Here is a 12,348-nt window from a genome sequence, read left to right as displayed (position 1 = left end):
ATCATTATTAACTTTGCATCTTTTGGCTTCAAGATTATAAAAATGTGTATCACCACGATCGAGACCCAATAAACCATTTTCATTGGGTGTATGACCATAGAAGGTTTTATTCATGTAAACAGAACAACAATTATTCTCTAACTTGCATGAATAACCGTATTGCAATAAACATGATTAAATCATATTCATGCTCAACGTAAACACCAAATAACACTTATTTAGGTTCAACACTAATCCCGAAAGTATAGGGAGTGTGCGATGATGATCATATTAATCTTGGAAATACTTCCAATACACATCGTCACTTCACCCTTAACTAGTTTCTGTTCATTCTGCAACTCCCATTTCGAGTTACTACTCTTAGCAACTGAACCAGTATCAAATACCGAGGGGTTTCTACGAACACTAGTAATATACACATCAATAATCTGTATATCAAATATACCTTTGTTCACTTTGCCATCCTTCTTATCCGCCAATTACTTGGGGTAGTTCCGCTTCCAATGACCAGTCCCTTTGCAGTACAAGCACTCAGTTTCAGGCTTAGGTCCAGACTTGGGTTTTTTCACTTGAGCAGCAACTTGCTTGCTGTTCTTCTTGAAGTTCCCCTTTCTTCCCTTTGTCCCTTTACTTGAAACTAGTGGTTTTGTTTACCATCAACACTTGATGCTTTTCTTGATTTCTACCTTCGTCGATTTCAGCATCACGAAGAGCTTGGGAATCATTTACGTCATCCCTTGCATACTATAGTTCATCACGAAGTTCTACTAACTTGGTGATGGTGACTAGAGAATTCTGTCAATCACTATTTTATCTGGAAGATTAACTCCCACTTGATTCAAGTGATTGTAGTACCCAGACAATCTGAGCACATGCTCACTGCTTGAGCTATTCTCCTCCATCTTTTAGCTATAGAACTTGTTGGAGACTTCATATCTCTCACTCGGGTATTTACTTGAAATATTAACTTCAACTCCTGGAACATCTCATATGGTCTATGACGTTCAAAACGTCTTTGAAGTCCCAATTCTAAGCCGTTTAAGCATGGTGCACTAAACTATCAAGTAGTCCTCATATTGAGCTAGCCAAACGCTCATAACATCTGCATCTGCTCCTGCAATAGGTTTGTCACCTAGCGGTGCATCAAGGACATAATTCTTCTGTGCAGCAATGAGGATAAACCTCAGATCACGGATCCAATCCGCATCATTGCTACTAACATCTTTCAACTTAGTTTTCTCTAAGAACATATCAAAAATAAAACAGAGGAGCTAAACGCGAGCTATTGATCTACAACATAGATATGCTAATAATACCAGGACTAAGTTCATGATAAATTAAAGTTCAATTAATCATATTACTTAAGAACTCCCACTTAGATAGACATCCCTCTAATCATCTAAGTGATCACATGATCTATATCAACTAAACCATAACCGATCATCACGTGAAATGGAGTAGTTTTCAATGGTGAACATCATTATGTTGATCATATCTACTATATGATTCACGCTCGACCTTTCGGTCTCCAGTGTTCCGAGGCCATATCTACATATGCTAGGCTCGTCAAGTTTAACCCGAGTATTTCTGCGTGTGCAAAACTGGCTTGCACCCGTTGTAGATGGACGTAGAGCTTATCACACCCGATCATCATGTGGTGTCTGGGCACGACGAACTTTGGCAACGGTGCATACTCAGGGAGAACACTTTTATCTTGAAATTTAGTGAGAGATCATCTTATAATGCTACCGTCATAACTAAGCAAAATAAGATGCATAAAAGATAAAGATCACATGCAATCAAAATATGTGACATGATATGGCCATCATCATCTTGTGTCTTTGATCTCCATCTCGAAAACATCGTCATGATTTCCATCGTCACCGGCATGACACCATGATCTCCATCATATTGATCTATATCAATGTGTCATCACATGGTCGTCTCGCCAACTATTGCTATCGCATAGCGATAATTGTAAAGCAATTATTTGGCGCTTGCATCTTATGCAATAAAGAGACAACTATAAGGCTTCTGCCAGTTGCCGATAACTTCAACAAAACATGATCATCTTATACAAACTTATATCTCATCACGTCTAGACCATATCACATCACAACATGCCCTGCAAAAACAAGTTAGACGTCCTCTACTTTGTTGTTGCAAGTTTTACGTGGTTGCTACGGGCTTAGCAAGAACCGTTTTTACCTACGCATCAAAACCACAACGATAGTTTGTCAAGTTGGTGCTGTTTTAACCTTCTCAAGGACCGGGCGTAGCCACACTCGGTTCAACTAAAGTTGGAGAAACTGACACCCGCTAGTCACCTGTGTGCATAGCACGGCAGTAAAACCAGTCTCGCGTAAGCGTACGCGTAATGTCGGTTCGAGCCGCTTCATCCAACAATACCGCTGAACCAAAGTGTGACATGCTGGTAAGCAGTATGACTTATATCGCCCACAACTCACTTGTGTTTTACTCGTGCGTATTACATCAAAGCATAAAACCTGGCTCTGATGCCACTGTTGGGGAACGTAGTAATTTCAAAATTTTCCAACGCACATGCAAGATCATGGTGATGCATAGCAACGAGAGGGGAGAGTGTTGTCCACGTACCCTCGTAGACCGAAAGCGGAAGCGTTAGCACGACGCAGTTGATGTAGTCATACGTCTTCACGGCGCGACCGATCAAGCACGGAAACTACGGCACCTCCGAGGTCTAGCACACGTTCAGCTCGATGACGATCCCCGGACTCCGATCCAGCAGAATGTCGGGGAAGAGTTCCATTAGCACGACGGCGTGGTGACGATCTTGATGTTCTACTGTCGCAGGGCTTCGCCTAAGCACCACTACAATATTATCGAGGACTATGATGGAGGGGGGCACCGCACACGGCTAAAAGATCAATGATTAATTGTTGTGTCCATGGGGTGCCCCCTGCCCCCGTATATAAAGGAGCAAGGGGGGAGGCGGCCGGCCTAGAAGGAGGGCACGCCAAGGGGGGAGTCCTACTCCCACCGGGAGTAGGACTCCTCCTTCCCTTGTTGGAGTAGGAGAGAAGGAAAGAGGGGGAGAGGAACAAGGAAAAGGGGGCTGCACCCCTTGTCCAATTCGGACCAGAGGGGGGGCGCCTCCTTCCTTTTGGCCTCTCTCCTCTATTCCCGTATGGCCCAATAAGGCCCATATACTCCCCGGCGAATTCCCGTAACTCTCCGGTACTCCGAAAAATACCCGAATCACTCGGAACCTTTCCGATGTCCGAATATAGTCGTCCAATATATCGATCTTTACGTCTCGACCATTTCGAGACTCCTCGTCATGTCCCTGATCTCATCCGGGACTCCGAACTCCTTCGGTACATCAAAACTCATAAACTCATAATATAACTGTCATTGAAACCTTAAGCGTGCGGACCCTACGGGTTTGAGAACAATGTAAACATGACCGAGACACGTCTCCGGTCAATAACCGATAGAGGAACCTGGATGCTCATATTAGCTCCCACATATTCTACGAAGATCTTTATCGGTCAAACCGCATAACAACATACGTTGTTCCCTTTGGCATCGGTATGGTACTTGCCCGAGATTCGATCGTCGGTATCTCAATACCTAGTTCAATCTTGTTACCGGCAAGTCTCTTTACTCGTTCCATAATACACTATCCCGCAACTAACTCATTAGTTGCAATGCTTGCAAGGCTTAAGTGATGTGCATTACCGAGAGGGCCCAGAGATACCTCTCCGACAATCGGAGTGACAAATCCTAATCTCGAAATACGCCAACCCAACAAGTACCTTCGGAGACACCTGTAGAGCAGCTTTATAATCACCCAGTTATGTTGTGACGTTTGGTAGCACATGAAGTGTTCCTCTGGTAAACGGGAGTTGCATAATCTCATAGTCATATGAACATGTATAAGTCATGAAGAAAGCAATAGCAACAAACTAAACGATCAAGTGCTAAGCTAACGGAATGGGTCAAGTCAATCACATCATTCTCCTAATGATGTGATCCCGTTAATCAAATGACAACTCATGTCTATGGTTAGGAAACATAACCATCTTTGATCAACGAGCTAGTCAAGTAGAGGCATACTAGTGACACTCTGTTTGTCTATGTATTCACACATGTATTATGTTTCTGGTTATTACAATTCTAGCATGAATAATAAACATTTATCATGATATAAGGAAATAAATAATAACTTTATTATTGCCTCTAGGGCATATTTCCTTCAACACTCTCCCCTCTCGTTGCTATGCATCTCCTAGATAGATTTTGCGTGATCGTAGGAACTTTTTTGAAATACTCCGTTCCCCAACAGGCCCATAGATGTCCGCTGTGGTGGTGAGATCGGGATGTATGCAGCACATCCAAATTTACGCAGATGGGGAAGAACTGTGATATGCAGTTGGCCTCAATTGTATCAAGTCAGCAGCGTGTAAAACAGTGTGACCCCAACAAGAGGTTGGCAAGTTGCAGTTCGTCAACAAAGGTCTTGCAATGAGTTTGATCCTCTTAATCAATGCTTCAGCCAAACCATTTTGTGTATGGACATATGGAACAGAGTGATGAACTTCAATCCCCAAAGCCATGCAACAATCATTCAAGCACGTGAGGAGAATTCTGCAGCATTGTCCATTCGAATTGACTTAATTCGACTTTCAGGATAATGGGCTTGCAACTTAATGACTTGCCTCTTTATCTTGGCAAATGCATGGTTTCATGTGGATAGAAGACACACACTTGACCATCGTGTAGATGCGTCAATCAGAACCATGAAATACCGGAAAGGTCCAGATAATGGCTGAATGGGACCACAAATGTCTCTTTGAATACGTTCAAGGAACTGAAGTGGTTCAGCTTGTATTTTGAGATGCGAGGGCCTCAAAATTAGCTTTCCCGTGGCACAAGATGTGCACACAAAATCAGAAGATTGAGGAAATTTTGACTCAAGCAAATTATGAATAATGGAATTGCTAGTAATTTTTCTCATCATCCCTAATCTAGGATGGCCTAGGCGATCATGCCAGGTTTGGAATGCGTTAACATTCTAAAAAAAATACTTTGTATGCAACATGTTCCACGGGGGTTTGATGTACATATAGTACAAACCAGACGATAGAGAAATAATTTTCTCATGTACCTTTTTGCCATATCCGTCATCTTTAGTGAAGAGTAAATACTCCTCTTTGTTGTCTTCATGGGTTTCAATGTGAAAACCATTCTTACGGATATCTCGATAACTGACCAGGGTACGTGATGACTCGGGATACAATAAAGCATCCTCAATCGTCACTTGTGTACCACTTGGGAGGGTGAATATGGCACGTCCAGTACCAACAATCACTGTATCGCGTCTAGCGATAGTTAGAATATCCCCATTCATCTTTTTCAGAGTTTGGAAATATTTTGTCTCCCTCGGTAAGTTTGTGGTACCACTGTCCACAAGGCATAATTCCTCTTCCATCAGATTGTCCCCGTAGAAAACTATATAAAACAAAAGAATTTTCAATAAGAAAACCTCATGTTAATACATAGAATACAATCTTTATTATATCAAATGTGCTGATACAATACAATATAAAGACAACAACAAACTTATGTTCTTATTACAATCATCACAAATGGATATAATTAAGTAGATCACTAAGGAGATTGAGGGACTAGTCGAAGTCGCCAAACACGTTGTTTGTGGTGTACTCAATCAACGTGTTCTCCATTTCAGCGGTATCCTCAGGCAGATAAGCAACCACGGCGTTGCTCGATCCAGGAGGAACATCATGTGAACCACCAGATCCTTTTGCGCTATCTGGATGAAGGTTGAAGTTGGCTTTAAACCTTTTCCCTTGAGGTGCTTTGCGTCCCCGAGATTGCTGGTACAGCATAACCAGATGCTTGGCCATTGTGCACTTTTCAGTAGAATGCGTGTAACATCCACACTTGTTGCAAAGCTTAGAATTATCAAACCTGGGCTTTGGAGTGCCTTTTCCCTTGCATGGATATCTAGATCTCCTGTTCCCATTGCGCTTTCGCTTATGCTCGAAATTGGATTGTTTACCCCGAGAGGTACCATTAAACTTTTGTCTATTTGCAACATTCAAGTGAACTTCAGGTAAAGGTTGTGCCCCAACTGGGCGCTGAGAGCCATTCTTAGCGAGTAGCTCATCATGCTTTTCAGCCTGAAGTAACATGTGAATAAGCTCGGAATAGACAGTGTAGTTACGAGCACGGCATTGCTGTTGGAGGATCCTATCTGAAGGGATCATAGTAGACAAAGTTTTCTCTATCTTCTCCCCCTCAGTAGGTTCCTTCTCACAAAAGCGCAGTTTGGAACATATCTTATGAGCAGCATGATTGTACTCACCGATGGACTTGAAATCCTGAAGACGGAGATGAGTCCAATCATGGAGTGCTTCCGGCAGGACTACTGCCTTCTGTTGTTCATACCTCGTTTTGAGGGCCAGAAACAGAGTACTAGGAGATTCCTCCTGTAAATACTCAGACTTGAGATCTGGATGAATATGGTGCCTTATAATGAATAAAGCAGCATAGTTCTGCTGTTCTGTCAGTGGCATGGCCCCAGCCAGGAGAGGAGTCTCCAGTGGTTGTATTGCACGCGCTATCCCACGGGACGCAAGACTGATCTTGATGTCCATAGCCCATGTAGAGTAGTTGTGGCCATTGAGGGCAAGCTCCTCAAACTCTTTGACACTCATCTTTGCCTACATGGGAAACCAGAGATAATTAATTTACGGGCGTAAATTAAAAACCATCATGGTTGTGTAATAAGACTGCAAAAATTTGATACTCAAGTGTAAACTTGAAAAATTCTCAACCTCAATTGTGTGAATATAACACTATGAAGATCAATTAGATCTCATAGTAATAGGCTGCATGGACATTACCTTGTGTATGCTACAATTTAGATATAAGGAACACACATTGAAGGTAATCGTTTGTCGGGATTGACAAAGCGTAGACCTTATAGTAAAAGAGGATAGTCTGCAAATGTGCAGTAGATCACAACTCATTACCTTGTGATTCCAAATAAGGTGAGGGAGAAATATTAAAAAAGTTGCAAGTTTGATATGCTAGAGAAGGTCTCAATCGCAAAAACATGTTCAATAAATATGAGATGTGGTAAACACATAGAACATGTCATTTTTCCCGAATGAAATTCGGTACTTTATTTATATTATCAAGCCATTACATAATATAAACACACCAATAATTACACAAATTCTAAACTAGAGTAAATCTAGAACTGGACTAAATGTAAATAGTAGTACTAAAACAGTACTAAATATAGTCTAAAACTACACCATGTAGAATAATTAGTACTAGACTAATAAAAACAGAGAAAAGAATGAAGTCCACGGCCAACAGGAGGACCCGCAGGCGCCTGGGCCTGGGCCTGCACGGCCTTTGGCCGGCCCAACTGTCGCCGCACCGCATAAGGCAGAGGGGGGAGAGGGCGGTTACGGATAGGGGTCGGATAATCCGACGCCCGCACCACCACTCGATCCCCTCCTCTGACACGGCGCTACCAGCGGGGGGAGCGGCCGCCGCCGCATCCCATTGGTCTCTAGTGGTCACCGGCTCGTCGCCGCCGAGCCCTCCTCATCCGAAGAGGAGACGGCGATGGTGGAGGCCTGGCGCAGCGAAGTGGTGGCGAAGCCGAGGTTCGCCGGAGCCCATGAGCCTGGGCGGCGAATGGGGAGGCTGTCGAGAGCCGCGACAGCGTGTCCAAAGAGGCTGCCAAAGCGCTGCTCCGCGTGGATGCCCGGGCCCGTAGTAGCCTCCAGTGGTGGTGGGGAGTTGACGTCGGCACCTTCCATCCCTACTCCGAGGCGGATGACGCTGGTGGGCGCTGACACGAAGCCAAGTGTGGCCTCTTCGTCCACAATGGCGTGCATCGGGACGGGCGCGTAGCCAGGAGAGCCACGGCTCGGGCCAACAGCCTCATCGGGGGCGTTGGTGTCGCGGGCAGGAGCCACGCGGCCGGTGGAGGAGGTGGAGGCGGAGATCCGGAGGGCGATCCAGGCGCAACGGCGGCCCCGTTCATCATCGGGGCGCTCGGGCCGGCCACCATCCGAGGGTTGAGCCCCATGTGCGCATGGCCATGGGCGCGGGGAGCACCGCGGTGGGCGCGTCCTGTGGCGCGGCGACCGTGTCCCGGGGTGTGGTGAGCACCACGAGCGCCTCTCCTAGCGCCACGGTGGTCGCGTTCAGCGGCGCGACGGATAGCCTGGCGACGAAATCGCCGGAGTCTACCCAGTCCGTGGAAACGGCGACCGTAGCGACGACCATCCTCATGGATCAGGCGGAGGAAGGAGACGAGGCTTGGCATCTCACCGGCGGCGAGTGCTCTTTCCCTCCCTTTCTTTTTCTCTTTCGCTCTTCACTGGTTGTTCTACGTGCGTGATAACGTGTTTGAAATCAAAGACTGCTTGATCCTTTGATGATGGTTACAGGGAGTATATATATCCCCTGGAGAGACGCGACGATCCTGAAGAGATGCATCGGTTCCAGGCGGACGGGAGAGAGGCGACGGTTGCGACGGACACAGGCGTCCGTGTGGGTGCAACCGCTCGTTCGATGGACAAAGAGAGATTTCCCTTAGTTACAGATTATACTTTAACAGTTTTGCTAAAGCACATCTAGATGTGCCATAAATATTGCACATCTAAGTCATATGTCATTGATGTTACATTGAGATTCGTGTGATTTTTTTTCCTTTTTAGGCTGGTTGTAATAGGGAGTATCAGGCTGGTCATAGTGGGGAGTAACTTATACTAGTGTCATGCATATGACACTAGGTTAAATTACTACCTTCATAGTGCAAAGTAATATAGTAGTAGTGTCATAGGTGGTTTCTTTTAATAGCTTGTAGACTCATCTTGTCTTGGATAGTGCTATGTTACATTAACATATTATGTTACCACCTCTCATTAACTACTTGTCACATAAGCAAAAAAAATTTAAAATGCGCTATGTTACTACCTAAATTACTCCCACTATGACTAGCCTCATATTGATACTACGTCCCTAATGCATAGTATCATAAGTTGGTATCATAGAGAACTACATTTATTGACATGCATGACACAAAATAACACATCATTTAATATGATACTCAAGCCTCTCTTTCTTCATTTAATTCTGTGCCACCTTATCAAACTTGCTTAGTTGGCATGCATGATACTACCTATGATACTTCTATTACGGGCAGCCTTATGCTTGATTCACTCATTTAGATATGCAATAACTAAATCACATCTAAATATGACCTAGACACATATTTTAATCTTAACAGAGGCCAACGCATCAGTAAAATCCTTATCCAAATTGCTAGTGGTATATTGAAGAGGTGGACCAATTGCTAGTGGTATATTGAAGAGGTGGACCGACAGAGGCGTCGGTTGTCGATGATCACGTTTGACCTTGACAGGGGAGGGAAATTTGAGGCCACCCACCCAATTGGCAATCGTTGGCTGGCATCGAATAAACAACCCGACGGTAGCACGTCGTCGTCAATCCTGGTTTGCCAGCCAAGAAACAGAGACGGCTTCGGTCGCCGGAAAACAATGTCGACCCGAAATGTACAGTATCAGATTGATGCTGCTATTGCATATTAACACAGGTTAATTTTTGATTCTGAAGATGACTGAACATTCAGAAGATCAAGAAGAGGTGGGGATTTACATGTACAGACGCATGGTTGGGTCACCGTAACAAAAAATCTATGGTGAGCGGCCATGGCCGCGCGTGGGGAAGAGCGCTGCTATAGTGGTGGCTATTCACAAGGCCGAAGCTCTGGATCGATGGAGGTCGGACCTACCAGCACTGGTCTGTCTCCCACGTGCGGCGAGGCCGGCCCCAGACGCCGTTCGGCCTGGAAGCGGGCGGCTGCGCGTAGGCCTGCACGACGACGTCGCGGTCGTAGCGCGCGCGGGCGTCCGGGTCGGAGAGCGTGGCGTAGGCGTCGTGCAGGCGGATGAAGTCGTCGCCGGCCGCGCCGGCCACGTCCGGGTGCCGCTCCCGAGCCAGTCGCCGGTACGCGGCCTTGATCTCGCCGCCCGTGGCGCCGGCCCGCAGCCCGAGCACCTCGTACAGCGTGCACCTCCCGGCCGGCGCCGCCGACGCGACGGCCACCGCGCACCGGACCGACCGGCGGGAGCTGGAGCAGGCGGCGGCCTGGCGGAACCCGGCCAGCGCGGGCCTCGCCGCGGAGGATTGCATCACCGGGGGCGGTGAAATCATGACACGAACCCACAAATCTGAGAAGAGAGAACGGAGGATGGGTTGGGGGAGCAGAGGAAAAGTAGGCAGGTGAGACGGGAATGCGGTTGGCTTCCGGCCGGGTTTGTTTTTATAACGCAGCGGACTGCTTCGCGCTGATTGATATTTGTTTTTGTGGGAGGTCGGGGCTGTGAGTCAGCGGCGGCATCATCGTGATCTGGCTGGGGCGTGGTCCCGTGGGTCGACAGAGGGAGCGAGCGAGGTGCACGTCGGCGTCATGTGGCCGTGGGTGCCTACCATAGCCATGCCTGTTCGCCTCGCGCAAGGCAAGGGCCGGGATCTCCACGTCGATTCGGGATTAATATAATAATATCCTGGCTGTTTTGGGTTTGGGCGCGGCGGTGCCCACTGAATGGCTGGCGCGCGGGTGGGGCAACGCGACACGATAGGGACGCGCGCCCGCGGGTTCGGCCGACTTCTTGCTCCTAGTACGGCGGAGAGCACACCGAATTCTGGCGGTGTGTGCGTCGGCCCTAATTTCCATCTAGAAGCCAGATTTTCTTTTGCCCTTCTGAGGACATCTAGAAGCAAGCTGTCGCTGTCGACATACCAAAGCAAACGTCCTCGTCCACAGGGCTGGGCCGGGCCGGACCGCGTTCCTGCGAGCCAGGAAAATCAAGTCACCTAAAACATTATGGGCGGGTTTGATAGGCTGCATGCACTTCGTCTTGAGCATGTGGCAGATGTTGTCTTTGCGGAAGCGGCGGCATTATTTAAAAGGCTAAAGTTAATTCAAAACATGGGGTGCAATAATGTTTTGGTAAGGACGGACAATTCTATCATGGTCGATGCTATACATCTGAATGAGGTATATTCTATGGTGGTGGCTACAATTTTAGATAATTGCATAGAGTCATTATAAAAGTTTAGGGAGGTTACTATTGAGCATCGTAATAAAGAATCAAATGTAGTTGCTCATGAGCTAGTGGAGTGGGGGCGTGCAAACACCCCTTTCTTATGGATCGATGCACCTCCAGTACTATCGCTAAATTTTGAGTAGATGATGTGCATTATTTGAGTTTAATAAAGCTAGCCATAAAGATCTTTCCATCAAAAGAAAAGACATATGTGTGAAAAGAATTTGGTATGTTTAGTTGCATGCATTCACTGTTGGGTCTGCATAGCACGAACCTTAATCCACCTCCGGGTCTATCTTGGTCGGAACGCTAAATCGGCAGTTTTCAGCGAACTAGGCTCGAGGGATGCAGTCGAGCGCAGGTGGGTTGGTCTAGTGATGAAATCTTGTTTTGTCTCGTGTATGGGTGTACTTGAAGATGCACATGTCTGTTCATTTAACTCCTAATCTCGTCTACTTTTATTAGTCCATTCTAATCTACACAACAGTGCTTCGATTCGATGTAAGGTTTACATGAACAAAAAAACACTACGATGTTGTGGTTCCATTCAGATGACTGGTTCGTGGTTCATTCATTGTAAATGTTTAATTTTGTGTTCATGTTTGAAGCTATTTTGGACAAATTTTGTTACATTCATCGCGCACAGTTGACCGTTTGAAATTTCCGTTCACCAGTAGCTTCATCTCACAGTTTCACACGACTTTCATGCTGCATGTTTTCTTTCTGTTTCGACAATCTCAGACGAGTAGATCTATATCTTCCTCACGAACTATACATATGCATATGCGTGTGATATATTTCAATGACACTCCTTAATCTTCTTCATCCCTTCTAATCCCACTCTCGGCCTCCTCTCCCGCGTCCTATTACACTAGCACCATCGTCGGCGTTGTTCCTCTCGACCTCCTCTCTAGTGTCTTGCTACACTGTCACCACCGACGGCGTGATCTTCCTCTCGGCCTCTTCACCCGCATCGTACTACACTAACGCCATCTTCGATGTTTTTCCTCTCGGCCTTCTCGCCCACATCGTACTACACTGACGCCATCGTTGGCATTGTTCCTCTCGGCCTCCTCACGGCGTCCTACTACACCGGTGCCGTCCCCGACGCCGTTCCTTTCGGCCTCCTATTCCTTGTCCTACTACACTGATGCTGCCATGGCATTTGCACTGTATTTTTTCT

The 12,348-nt window shown here is 46.4% G+C and overlaps 2 protein-coding genes across 2 annotated transcripts; one reads left to right on the top strand and one right to left on the bottom strand.

Annotated features, from left to right (window-relative positions):
• The first annotated feature begins 6,822 nt into the window (after positions 1-6,822).
• Positions 6,823-8,740, top strand: LOC125523729. Its single transcript, XM_048688792.1, has 2 exons — positions 6,823-8,366; positions 8,481-8,740. The coding sequence occupies exons 1-2, from the start codon at positions 8,123-8,125 to the stop codon at positions 8,627-8,629; spliced, it is 393 nt and encodes a 130-aa protein (XP_048544749.1). The 5' UTR covers positions 6,823-8,122; the 3' UTR covers positions 8,630-8,740.
• Positions 8,741-9,633: 893 nt separating this feature from the next.
• On the bottom strand, positions 9,634-10,380 carry LOC125523728 (chaperone protein dnaJ 11, chloroplastic-like). The gene has a single exon (XM_048688791.1). The coding sequence runs from the start codon at positions 10,267-10,269 to the stop codon at positions 9,844-9,846; it is 426 nt and encodes a 141-aa protein (XP_048544748.1). The 5' UTR covers positions 10,270-10,380; the 3' UTR covers positions 9,634-9,843.
• Between the last annotated feature and the right edge of the window lie 1,968 nt (positions 10,381-12,348).

Source organism: Triticum urartu, chromosome 7 (genome assembly GCF_003073215.2).
Source record: "Triticum urartu cultivar G1812 chromosome 7, Tu2.1, whole genome shotgun sequence".
In the NCBI taxonomy this organism is placed as follows: domain Eukaryota; kingdom Viridiplantae; phylum Streptophyta; class Magnoliopsida; order Poales; family Poaceae; genus Triticum; species Triticum urartu.
The sequence above is the reverse complement of the archived record's forward strand: the minus strand, read 5'-3'. Positions and strand labels throughout refer to the sequence as shown.

Bases quoted from the DNA above. Each gene is read 5' to 3' on its own strand.
- LOC125523729 (XM_048688792.1), top strand. From the start codon at position 8,123: ATGGCCATGGGCGCGGGGAGCACCGCGGTGGGCGCGTCCTGTGGCGCG. The intron at 8,367-8,480 runs GCGAGTGCTCTT...TGATGGTTACAG, and splicing joins GGCTTGGCATCTCACCGGCG to GGAGTATATATATCCCCTGG.
- LOC125523728 (XM_048688791.1), bottom strand. From the start codon at position 10,269: ATGATTTCACCGCCCCCGGTGATGCAATCCTCCGCGGCGAGGCCCGCG.